Source organism: Talpa europaea (assembly GCF_964194135.1).
Source record: "Talpa europaea genome assembly, chromosome: 12".
NCBI classification, from domain to species: Eukaryota; Metazoa; Chordata; class Mammalia; order Eulipotyphla; family Talpidae; genus Talpa; species Talpa europaea.
The window spans coordinates 23460073-23473024 of NC_140079.1; the positions used below are offsets into that span (position 1 = coordinate 23460073).

A 12952-nucleotide genomic window follows, 5' to 3' on the forward strand; every position below is an offset into this window, starting at 1 on the left:
CTTGATAGAACATAAAAAAGATAAACAAGCCACTTTTATTCCTCTTGATTATTACCATTAAATGACTGCTGAACCTAGCATTTGGATAAGCATAGATTAGGAAAAACAGAAAAATTTATTAAAATTTCATTCAAAAATTAAGATTGAGTATAGAAAGTTTCCTTCAAAGTATAGTGCTCACATGGGTGGTTTAATTTAATTATACATTTTAAAATGACTTTCATATCTGACCTCTGTTGATTATTTACTCTGAGTGAACATAGACTCCTTCCTCAGCTTGAGCAGAGCCTTCTTCACCTCCTTGTTCCGCAGGGTGTACACCACAGGGTTGAGCAGCGGTGTTAGCACAGTGTAGAACACTGCCACGATCCCATCCACAGTATCCCTGGAGCCAGGTCTTAGGTAAATAAAAACACAGGGAACAAAGAAACAAAGCACCACAATGCAGTGGGAGGCACAGGTCTGAAAGGCTTTGCGGCGCCCATCGGACGTGCGGATCTTCAGGATGGCATAGACGATGTTCGCGTAGGACAGGACTATGAGGAAGAAGCAGCTGGATGCCACCACCCCAATGTTGACAAAGATCACCATGTCATTGATGGAAGTGTCTGCACAGGCCAGTTTGAGGATGGGCGGTGCGTCACAGAAGTAGTGCTGGATCTTGTTGGGCCCACAGTAGGGCAGGCGGAACGTCAGGATGGTCTGCACAGCAGAATGCAGAGAGCCAACAAGCCACGTGCCAGCGGCCAGCATGGCACATGTTCTCCCGCTCATCAAGGTGGAATATCTGAGTGGGTAACTGATGGCCAGGTAGCGATCATAGGACATGACGGTGTAGAGGAAACACTCGGTGCTGCCCAGGAAGTGGAAGGAGTAGTGCTGGGCCACGCAGCTGTAGAAGGAGAGAGCTGCTCCTTCTGGGGAGACCAAGGTCATGAGCATTTTGGGCACAGTGACTGTGGAGAACCACATGTCAATGAAGGACAGGTTGGCCAGGAAGTAGTACATGGGGGTGTGGAGGTGGGAGTCCAGCTTGATCACCAGCAGGATGAGGAGGTTCCCTACCACAGTGAGTACATACATCACCAAGAAGATTCCAAAGAGGGGCATGTCCAGAGCCGGTGCATGGGGAAGGCCAATGAGGATGAACGTGGTTATCAGGCTCATGTTTGTCATTTCTTCCCATGCATGGTACTCTGTCTTTACAGGAAGGAAAGCGAATTCAATACCATTAAGATACTATTTCGTATGAAATGTGGCAAATGAATAACCTCTGATGGAGAATAGCTGAGTGAATTTACATAGCACTTTTGCTCAGCTTGGGACTTTGAAGAGGAATGGCTGTTTCCTTATAACAGTACCAAAATCAATCAAATAGAAAAAATCAACCGAATTCAAGAGGAGTAAATTCATACAAAATCAACCAAATAGGAGAGAGGGTAAATTTTATGTTTCCTATAGAATTAACAAGATATTCCCAAACTAGCACCTTGTCAGAGTTGGCAAGCTCCCCCTGATTAAGCCTTTATTCATCTCTCTCTCTCTCTCTCCTTCCCTCTCCCTCTCTCTCTCTCTCTCTCTCTCTCCCCTTCCCTCTCTCTCTTTCTCTCTCTTTCCCTCTCTCCCTGTCTCCTTCCCTCCCTCCCTCCCTCCTCCTTTCTCCCTCTTCCTCTCTCTCCCTCCCACTTTCCCCCCTTCTCTCTCTCACACACAGACACACAGACATGCAGAAGCATAAACACACAGAGACCACACTTTCAAACATACAGATTCAGTCTCTTTGATCATCAGAGTATTTCTTCTAAGAATACAAATTTCTCCAAAGAAATATTCATTCTTGATGACTGAGCTGAAAGCAAACTGCCTTCCTAGAACTTTCTGGGCAGGAGCAGATGTGTCAAGGCTGGACCCCAGCTGTGGTCTAGCATGGTGGGGAGCCAGGTCCCTCTCTTCTACCCTGGACCACATTCACCTGATCATTGGTGAAATCTGTCACCAAACCAGGGCAACCATGGTCAGACTACTGCCACTTTCCTCAAAACCTCTTATCTGATATATGTGTCTACTTATAAATATTTTATTATTTCTTCCTCGGGGACTCCAAGCCATCAATCATCCTTCTTCTAACGTGTGATCAAGTCATCTCACAATGTATCTTGAGATGCCCATGAAGAATTAGATACTCTTAAATAATAAAGAGGACTGTCTTTTATCTCTGGGGCTTCAGTTCTAGGGATGAATATTTATATTTACTATAAAACAGATACAAATGCGCTTTTAAAAATAAAGAAAAAGTTTGTAAAATGAAATCAATTTATTGTATCTAGGAGTTCTATTATTTTGGAGCTCAGTAACTTTTTAATTTCCTGATTTTATGCATGAACTGAATGTCTCTGTGAATATATATACAAAGAGGAAAGAAGCCAAAGTTAAAGAAAAAAAACAAAACTTTGACCAATAATGCATTGTAACCCTCTCCCTCCTGACTACCCCCCTCCTGCTCCCAGTTTCCACAAGGAAAAATGCTGAAGTTTTACCAGTTTTTGCTACTTACCAATTTCTCAACTGGGTTTTGAATGGCAGGATAAAATTCTAGATTTAAATAATCTCTCGGTCTTTGATGAGTAGGATGCTTCTTGTATAGATGAAACTACAAGAACAAAGTGTAGAAACAAACTTTTTAAATAATAGAGATTAAAATCGATTTGATATCTCAGGAGATCTTGTCTTGGCCCTTGAGTCCTTATGGATGAGGATAATATTTCCATGTATAATAAATACTGAGGAATTTTTCCAAATGTCCTTGTTTAAGTTTGTTTTGCTTTTCATGCACTATCATTCCACAAAGGATTTCATTTAGTCAAAAATTAATTTCCAATAAATATCCATGACACTCTGGACTTGAAAATTGCTGTTTCCAAGAGTGATTTAGTTGTGTTGTATTTTGTTTTGTTGTTTCTCTGATTTCTTCTTCAAATTCAAAGATGGAAACTACTGGCTTTCATCCTCAAAGGGACAATTCTCCCAGGCGGTTCCAGTCTCTGATGAATCTTAATCACTTTCTGGTGATTATGGCCACTCAGGAAAAGGAGCTCTGGAGGTTTTTTTGCTCCAGGGAGGAGCAGAGAATTTCTCCTCCTAGATAAACATCTTACTAATTACACTTCCTCCCTCTGCGGTTGGTCAACTATGGGACACCCTAGCCGAGAATAGAAGCTACCTTGTCTGATTCAAAGATATTTTTCTTTTCAGAGACTCCTGCCTTTGAAATGTCTACACTCTAATCTTAGAACATATTTGTAAAAGTTGATTTTTTTAAAGCTTGATTTAATATAACTAAGGAGAGGAGAGGTGCAATATGCCTTTCTTCTAGAATAAATGTGTCTTAGTCATGTAAACAAGGAGGAAACCTGGTGTGACAGAGTAGAAACCCAAAGTACTGTTGATATTTGGAAAATGAAAAAAAAATGTTGCTTCATAAATACATTGCCAGTAGAACACTCTCCATAGGTTGGATTTTGAGAAAGTAAAGCCTCCAAAATTAATATTTTTCCCAGTTAATCTATCACATTACCAAATTTTTAAACATCATCTATCCATTAAGGATAAGGGATATTTAATCAATGTGAAATCAAAATACTATCTTGAAGATACTTCAAGAATTATTTGCAACTTAAATCCAATTAATATATTTAGAAAATATTAATATCTTTATAAGAACTTGAAACACTTTATGTAGTCCAGGTTTACTGCTTATAAAATTCTGCTGACTTTTGTTTTCCTAAATAGATCTTTATTTTCCCTTTATTTTTCAAGGCTTTTTTTGGCATATATAGAAATCTAGGTGGACATTTTAATTTTAGTCTTTTAAATATGCTATTCTATTTCCTTCTGTCTTGCATAGTTTTGATGATAAATGTGCATTCTTTCTCATCTTTATTCGTATCCAATATTTTTTAAATGTGGCTGCTTTTTAAGATATTTGTCTTTATCATGGTTTTCACCAATTTTATTAAAATGTATCTTATGTGGTTTTCTTTGTTTATCCAAACTGGGGTTTAAAGAAACATAGATTCTTGTGTCTTGAGGCTTTCTTTGTCATCAAGTTGAGAATTTGTATCTGTTTTTCTTTAAATATTGTTTCTATCTCTTCCCGTCCTTCTGTGGTGCCAGAAACATATATATATATATATATATATATATTATATTGCATATGTAATATATATAGTATATATTAATTTCAGTTATACATTTTTCTTCTTTAGAGGTCCTATTACCTTTCTTGTATATCTTCATTTACCTCTTCATTACATTAATTTTTCCTTCAAATCATTGAGTATTATTGACACATTACAATAGCAGTTTTAAACATTTTGTTTCTTTTTTCTTTTAAAGATTTATTTATTTATACAAGAACCAGGGTACAGGCCAGATGTGCGGGAGGGTGAGGGGATTCACCAGAGACAGAGCAGGGAACAGAACAGGCAGACTAATGAAATACACTGCTGAGGGAAGCAGGCGGGTGAGACAGGAGAGGTCTACTGCACCATGTGGGTTTCTCCCTGACCGGCTGGGATTGAACCCGCGCTGCAGAGGCTAGGGACAGCTTCATAGTGCGGTGCTCAACCATCTGTGCCACCCAGGAGGCTCCATTTTCTTTCTTAATCTCATCATATCTGTTATTTCTGTTGACTAAGTTTTCTCTTGATTTTGAGTATTATTGGACTGCTTGTGGTTCTACATACCATATGTATTTTAGGACTTCTTTGCATATTTTGAATATGAGTCTTTAGTAGTTATACTTGCTATAAATAATGCCTCTGACTTTTTACTTTTTGTGTGTGTTTCTTTTTTACTCATAATATTAGTGTCAATTATAAATAAGCAAAACTATCAATGTTTCCCTTATGATTATTAGTTCCCCCAATTTAATTTGTAAAAGTTATATTATTAGCTTTACAAATTTGAGTTTATATTAAACCTGGATTGATTTTGTATAGCTTATGGAAAGAGGTTTTTTCCCTTATTGCTCCATTTGTCCAAGCAAAATTATTGAAAAAAGGTTCCCCTGATGCCTTTGACTTTAATCAAATCATCCATTATTCAGGAGTAGTGTTCTTTTTTTTAAGATTTATTTATTTATTTATATAAGAACCGGGGTACAGGCCAGAAGTGCGGGAGGGTGAGAGGACTCACCAAAGACAGAGTGGGGAACAGAACAGGCAGACTGACGAAATACACTGCTGAGGGGAGCAGTGGGCAAGACAGGAGAGGTCTGCCGCGCCATCTGGGACCCTCGCCGGCCAGCCAGGATTGAACGGGGACTGCAGAGGCTGCAGACAGCTTCACAGCACAGTGCTAAACTGCCTGCGCCACCAGGGGAGACCCTAGGAGTAGTGTTTTTATAACCTCTCTCCCATTCCATTTGTTTATTTGTCTATCACTACATCAATACCACATCATTTTAGTGTCACTAAAACAAGATAATTTGGAAGCATATTTAGCACTAGGAGTAACCAAAAAATATTAAAAAATAGTTCATTGTCATTGCTTATTACAGAGCTTTTAAAAATTTTAAATATATTAACACAAAATGCTGGTTAAACATGCCCTCATAAGTACTGCTGCTAACAAAGTAAATAATCTTAAAAACCCATAATATTCATAACTTTATAGTATTTCTTTAAAAAAAGATTTATTTATTTATTTATGCATACAAGAACTGGGGTACAGGCCAGAGGTGTGTGTGTGGGGTGAGAGGATTCACCAGAGACAGAGTGGGGAACACAACAGGCAAATTGACTGAAATCCACTGCTGAGGGGAACACCAGGCTAGGCAGGAGAGGTCTACTGTGCCATGTGGGTCACCTGCCTGGCCAGGAATCAAATTTCTGTTGCAGTGGCTGCTGATGCCTTCAGAGTGCTGCGTCTTAACCCCTTGCACCACTAAGGAGGTCCCATTTTTTAGTATTTCTATGTGAATCTATCTCTGATAAAATATCAAATATGGAAAAACTGTATGAATTAAGAGATTCATCATAGTGCATTACATATAGCTGCCTAGCTATAATATATCTGTTGTCTACCTATGATATATATTTATTCTGGGAAATATTAGGAAAACTTAAAACTTATTCAGAAAAATGAAGATGGTTGAATAATGTAGGCATATCTACTCAGTGGAATAGATGCTATCATTAACTTTATATTTTAGAAGATTGAGTAATGATATGGAAAATATTTTTGATAAAATTATAAAGGAAAAGGTGCAAAAGTACATATATGATATGATTATAACTAGCTAATAATATACCATGACCACATAATAGAGCAATTTGGGAAGAAAACACTGAAATATTGTTAACATTGGTAATGTTAAGGTAGAAGATATACAGTATTTTCTTGCTTTTATTAATGTTTACCAAATATTTTACCAAGTTGCAATGCAGATTTTGTAATGAATGTATAAAATATTTTGAAATGACAAGATATGGGAATGGAATATGAAGGAAGAGCAGAAGATTCTAATTGCTCCCTTTGCAGATTCATGTTTCTTAAGTGTGGGGATTGGGCCACTGGGGATGTTGTTTCAAAAGAAACTCCCCAGTTTGAAAATACTATAAATCCAGAATTTCAGGACCAGGTGACATAGCAAGACTGAGTGTTGAATCTATGTGCCTTGGATTCAAGAACAGAAGGTGTAAAAATTTGCCTTTATGCTCTGACATCTTAAGTAAATTAGAATTTTGGCTTTAGGAACATATTGTTATCTAGATATTTTAGAAAAATTTCTCTGCCTATGTTCGATGTGTTTTCCATTAGCTGACAATGTCTATTTAATTTTTGTTCTACTGGTACTGCTCTCCTTCCTTTTCTCTCCCTCTATGCTGTTTCTACTCTCCATTTCCCTTGCTCACTCAACTGAATGAGAATCATAGAACTTAAGAAAATCTCATATGTTGTTGAGCTCAGAGATGCATCACTGAGAAAGAATTGAAGGGGAGAAGTCTTGGAGATAAGTGTGCATGTTTTAATTTGTATTTACCTGATGACGTGATATGGAACATCTTTGCATAGGCTTATTTGCCACTTGTATATCTTCTTTGGTGTCTTTTAGCACCTTTGGTTGCAATTTTAATTGGATGTTTGTTTTCTTCTTATTGAGTTTTGTCTATCACCACATTACCCTGAACATGCCCAGTTGCATCTTACTGAGTTTTGAGAGATCTTGGTATATTTTGTATAACAGTCTTTTATCAGATGAGACTTTTACAAATATTTTCCCATTCTCTGTAGCATTTCTTTGTGTTCTCTTAACAATGTCTTTCACAAAGCAGACATGGTAAAAACTTTTAATAAAGTTTGACTTATCAGTTAATTATTCCATGGACTATGCTTTGATATTATATCTAAAAGTCATCAACATACCCAATGTCATCTAGGTTTTCTTCTTTTATATTCTAGTAATTTAATAGTTTTGCATTTTATATCTAGGTCTGTGATCATTTGAGGTTAATTTTTGTGAAAGGATTAATTAAGGTCTATCTAAATTCAGTTATTTCCTTATGAATGTCTTGTTCCAGCACTACTTATTGAAGAGATCATGTTTTCTCCATTGTATTGCCTTTGCTTTTTTGTCAAAGTTCACTGAACTGTATTTGTTTTCTCTGCTTTTTTAATATTTCCAGATTCTTTTTCAAGTTAATTTCTAATATTTTACTCATATCTGCAATGCTTTTGTTGTTATTATATTGTCATCCTTATCTTAGTCGTACATGCATGAGGGTTACTTGTTACATTAACTTTGCTGAACATTTACTATAAGTGCCAAACACTGTGTAAAAGCCATTTATGGCCATTATCTTCTTCAATATACACAAAGAACCCTAGGAGACAGGTGATATTGTTATCCATTTTTCTTTTGTGGGACATGAGGCTCAGAGAGCCTAAATAAGTTGCATAAGACCCAGCAGTTGTTACCTGGTACTCAGGGTCTGTGTTAGAAACCAGTTTTATGTAAATCTAGAATAAGCTCTTCGAGGAATAGTACTTTGTTTTATTCTTCTTTATATTTTTAGCAGGTAGATAGAATATTAATGTGAGATTAAATTATCATGGCCCAAATAACATATAAATTGCATTGTGGGGTGGGAAGGAATCTTTTTTTTTGTCTTTCTGTCTATATCTTTATGAGGATCATAATCTAATCAAACATTTTGAGCAGAACCAGCTTTATGTAGAGCTTGGTCATATAGAATGATCAAGAATGATCTGAAGAGCTCCTTCTTCCTCCCCTTTTAATTTATGCCAGAAATTCTACTTATAGAGATTTTTCGCCATGGCATAAATATTTACCCCTGTTAAGATGGAAATAATAACAGAAAGATAATTTATAAATTAGTATGAATAGGTTCATGAGATTATCACCCATAAACAAATTTTGATTGCAGGGAAAGGCAAAATCAGTTATATCCAATAACCACATATCTAGTGTTAACATAAAACAGATACAAGTAAATATAAGGAGAAATTGGGCCATCAGAAAATAGAATTCACTTTTCTTAGTGTTATCTATGATTTACAATAAAACACAAATATTGTGTCATTTGTTTTTGTGGCATCTATAGTATAGAAACAAAGGCTAGCTATGGAGAGTTACAGTTCTAGTGAGATACAATAGTTGTTTATATTACCTATGCAATGCTTTCTTCTAGACTTAACCCAACTTCTATATGTGTGAAAGCAGGTTATAAACATGCATTATATACATTTTTCCTCGAACAAGAATGCTGAAGAATGGAAACAGTGTTGTGAATGTAAAAATAAATAGATAAGTGAACATAATTTCTGCTTAAGTTTACTTTTTTCTGTATGTATATTTAGGTAGTTGGCCTCTTTAACGTTTAATTATGACTTGGCTAATATTAATATGAGGTTATCACCTAATAATGAATTTTCTTTTCTTTCCCTTTCTTTTTGTCTGCTGTTTGTTTTTCTTTTCTTTTTTATTGTGGTAACATTGATTTACATTACTGTTTGTGTTTTAGAAGGTGATGATAAATTTTCCATTGGAGATACTGGTTCTAAAATATTCCAGTGTGTGCAGTGATAAACCAGATTGGGAAAAGCTACAAAAAATGGATAATAAGAATTTTTTGAGCATTGTAAGATATTTGATAACTGTAAAGGTAAACTGTTCTGCTAGCTAATTTAACATATGAAAAAGTATGGTCCAGTGTGACCCCTTCCTTGGCTGCCAAGCCAGATTTATCATGGGTCTCCTTTTCCTTCTTGGCTTTCTTCTCTTTGCAGCCTTTGCCTTGGATAGAAATTAGGAAGGTATTTTCTCAGTCATTTGTGCTGTTATGTCCTGATGATTGCTTTACTTTTCCAGGACCACCTAGTGCATAAACATGCAGAACTACACTTCCGTGACGGAGTTCATCCTGTTGGGAATTCCAAATACCGAAGGGTTGGAGAACATGCTCTTTGTCCTGTTTTTCACCTTTTACCTCTTCACCTTGCTGGGGAACTTGCTCATCTTCCTCACTGTTCTGGTTTCCTCCAACCTGCATACTCCCATGTATTTCTTTCTGGGAAACCTGTCAGTATTTGACATATTTTTCCCTTCAGTGAGTTCCCCCAAAATGATGCTCTACTTAATGGGGCAAAGCCGGACCATCTCCTACCATGGCTGTGCCTCCCAGCTCTTCTTTTACCATGTCCTGGGAGGAACCGAGTGTTTCCTCTACACTGTGATGGCCTATGACCGTTTTGTGGCTATTTGTCACCCACTGAGATACACAGTCATCATGAACTACAGGGTGTGTACAGGTTTGACTTTGGGCACTTGGCTGGGTGGCTGTCTACACGGAAGTATCCTCACATTTCTTGTCTTTAAGTTACCCTACTGTGGCCCCAACGAGGTGGACAATTTCTTCTGTGATATCCCGGTGGTGCTGCCCCTGGCCTGTGCAGACACCACTCTAGCTCAGATGGTGAGCTTCACCAACGTGGATGTGGTGACTCTCACTTGCTTTTTCCTAATTCTTACTTCCTATGGTCGCATCGTCCTTTCCATATTGAAAATCAGCTCTTCCGAAGGCAGGCGTCGTGCCTTTTCGACTTGTAGTGCTCACCTGATTTCCATCCTCTTGTTTTATGGACCTGTGATGCTCATCTATCTCAGGCCTGCTTCCAGCCCCTGGCTCGACTCTGTCATTCAGGTGTTGAATAATATTGTCACACCTTCTCTTAACCCTTTGATTTACACGTTGAGAAACAAGCATGTGAAATTGGCTCTGAAGAAAGTGTTCATTCAGGTTGCCCACATTTCTGGGGTATAAGGTATAGTGGTGATTCCTCCCTGAGATTCTTTGGGGAGTTGCTTCAGATACACTACTCTTACAATAGTATTGTTGCCAAATAGTGAGCTGGGTGAGGTTACTCATCAGGCTCTTCTTGGGAATCCTAACAGTCAAGTGGTAGGGCATGGGTGGGCTAAGCCACTACCTTACTTCTTCAAGGAACCTTTTCAGATTGAGCCAGGATTTCCTTTTTCAGCTTGCCAAAACAATGCAGCTTTTTTTCTTCTTTACAGTAGGTACATGTTGGAGCCCTGTTTTGATTAATTATCTTAAAGCTACAAGGTCTTGGGCCTCCCCGGTGGTGCAGCGGTTGAGCGCTGGGTTGCGAAGCTGCCCGCGGCCTCTACGGTGCTGGTTCGATCCCCGGCTGCTCCCCGGCCACTAGAGGAGGGTCCCACATGGCGCACAGACCTCTCCTGCCACCCGCTGCTCCCCTCAGCAGTGTACTTCGGTCCTTCTGCCTGCTCTGCTCCCTGCTCTGGCTCTGGTGAATTCTCTCACCCTCCCGCGCTTCTGACTGTACCCAGTGCATGTATAAACAAAACAAACAAATAAATAAATAAAAACATGCCTCTATAAAAAAAAAAAAAGCTACAAGGTCTTGAAGCCCATGGACCCTCTTCTTCCTACATTGCTTCTCCTCCTCCTTCTTCCCTTCCTACCTTTCTCCATTCCTTCCTGCCTTCCTTTTATCCTTTCAAAATGTATATATTATTCTACATTCTATTGAAGTCTCTTTCTGGCCATTTAATAAAGCTAGGTTTTAGGGTTGACTAGTATGAAATTTTAAAGTAGGTGTGCACACTTTTTAAATTTAAGCTTAAATTGTAGTTTATAAATTCCTTGGCTTTAATCATAGTCCATTACTGGAGCTCCATTTGGAGCTTTATTCCTTTTACCATAAAAAATTTGCCATTGGACTATACTCATTATGTCTCAAGTGAGGAATGGTCAGTCATTAATCTGTTCTTATAAAATGGGAGAGTGGATTTCTATAAATTTGCAGATAAAAGTCTTTTAAAGCCAGAGTTGTCTATATGGTCTATTCTCAAAACTCTACTATATAATTAATTGAAATTAACCAGTAGCAATATTTTTTTAAATTTTTAATCTTAATGTTTAGATAAATAAATTTCAAGCAGTTTATCTGTTTAGAGTCATTCTCTCAAACACCTACCTGCATAAGAGCTAACATTAAAAATCTTATTACTGTGTGTATGATAGTGTTCCAAGCACTTTACATGTATTGACTAAGTTAACTCACAAAATCCAAAGAGGTAGATACTATGAGCCTCCCTAGTGGCACAAGGGGTTAAGCACAGCACTGTGAAGCTATCCGCAGCCTTTGCAGCATGAGTTCGAACCCCTGCCGGCCAGGGACCGGCCAGCAGACCTCGCCTGTCTTGCCCACTGCTCCCTCAGCAGTGTATTTCAGTCAGTCTGCCTGTTCTGTTCCCCGCTCTGTCTCTGGTGAATCCTCTCACCCCCCCACACCCCTAACCTTTGCTCCACTTCTTGTATGCATAAATAAACAAATTTTAAAAAAGGACATTCTCCTTTTATAGATGAAGATACTAAGCATCGAGAAGTAGTCAAACCAAAGGAGTCTTGATTTAGAACTAACCTGTCACTTCTTTAGAAGAACTGAAGAATCATAAATTCTGTTTAATAATAACTATCCTTCTATCTTGTTCTCTATATACCATTTACTGTTCCAACTATTTTACACATATGAATGAGTGTCATCTGAACAGCCTATCTAATAAGCTGCATACAATTTCTCTTCTCAATTATATATGAGTAAACCAAAGGACAAAATGTTAAGTAACTGCAGAATGGAAAAGTAATGATGACAATGGAAATTGCTAGTGAAGCACTCTGGTGAGCATAATGAGAAATAAGCCATGATGGGGAAGTGACAACTTTAGCTTTCCCTACTCTTTGGTAATGCCCATTTATTCCCTCAGAAACTAACCAAGGAATTGACTTAAAACTTTGTATATGACTCATGTCAGATGGGATCAGGATAGAATATTCATTAAAATACCTAGATATAGGATACTAGGGGATATGTATTTTGGGGAAGAATGTCTACATGTCCATTATATAAATCAAGCATACAGTTACCTGATTTGCTACCAGTTATCTGATTTATTACCTGATTTATATACAGTTACCTAATTTATTACGCTTGCTAGTATCACTAGTTTATCATTTAAGGGCAACACTGCTCTTGTTTGAATGTTCTTGAATCCTTGGCACTATCTATGCTATTGCATTAGCTCTTTATTGTAGTATAAAAAATTAATCTGAAACTCAGCAGTTAAAACAAATAATTTACTGTCTCACACAGTTTCTGAGAGTCAAACACCTTGGAGTGGTCTTGGCCTGGGATCTCCATGAGGCCGTGGTTGGGTTATTGGCCCGCTGCTGTCATTCAGTTGGGTCAGGAAGATTTGTTTCAAAGATGCTCCTTACATAGTCCTTCTTCACTCACCACAGAGGCTGCTCCATCCATTTTCTCACCTTCATGTCTTCATGTTATGCCACCTGCTTCCCCCCCAGCATGAGTGACCTAAGAGACA

At 37.9% G+C, this 12952-nt stretch overlaps 2 protein-coding genes across 2 annotated transcripts; one reads left to right on the top strand and one right to left on the bottom strand.

The window, feature by feature from the left end:
• Positions 1 to 240: 240 nt before the first annotated feature.
• Positions 241 to 1176, bottom strand: OR10G4 (olfactory receptor family 10 subfamily G member 4; the record flags this gene model as incomplete). The annotated part of the gene is made up of 1 exon (XM_084250725.1): positions 241 to 1176. The coding sequence occupies one exon, from the start codon at positions 1174 to 1176 to the stop codon at positions 241 to 243; it is 936 nt and encodes a 311-aa protein (XP_084106851.1).
• Positions 1177 to 9413: 8237 nt separating this feature from the next.
• On the top strand, positions 9414 to 10346 carry LOC311182151 (olfactory receptor 10D3-like; the record flags this gene model as incomplete). The annotated part of the gene is made up of 1 exon (XM_084250749.1): positions 9414 to 10346. One exon carries the CDS (start codon positions 9414 to 9416, stop codon positions 10344 to 10346), a length of 933 nt encoding a protein of 310 aa, XP_084106875.1.
• Between the last annotated feature and the right edge of the window lie 2606 nt (positions 10347 to 12952).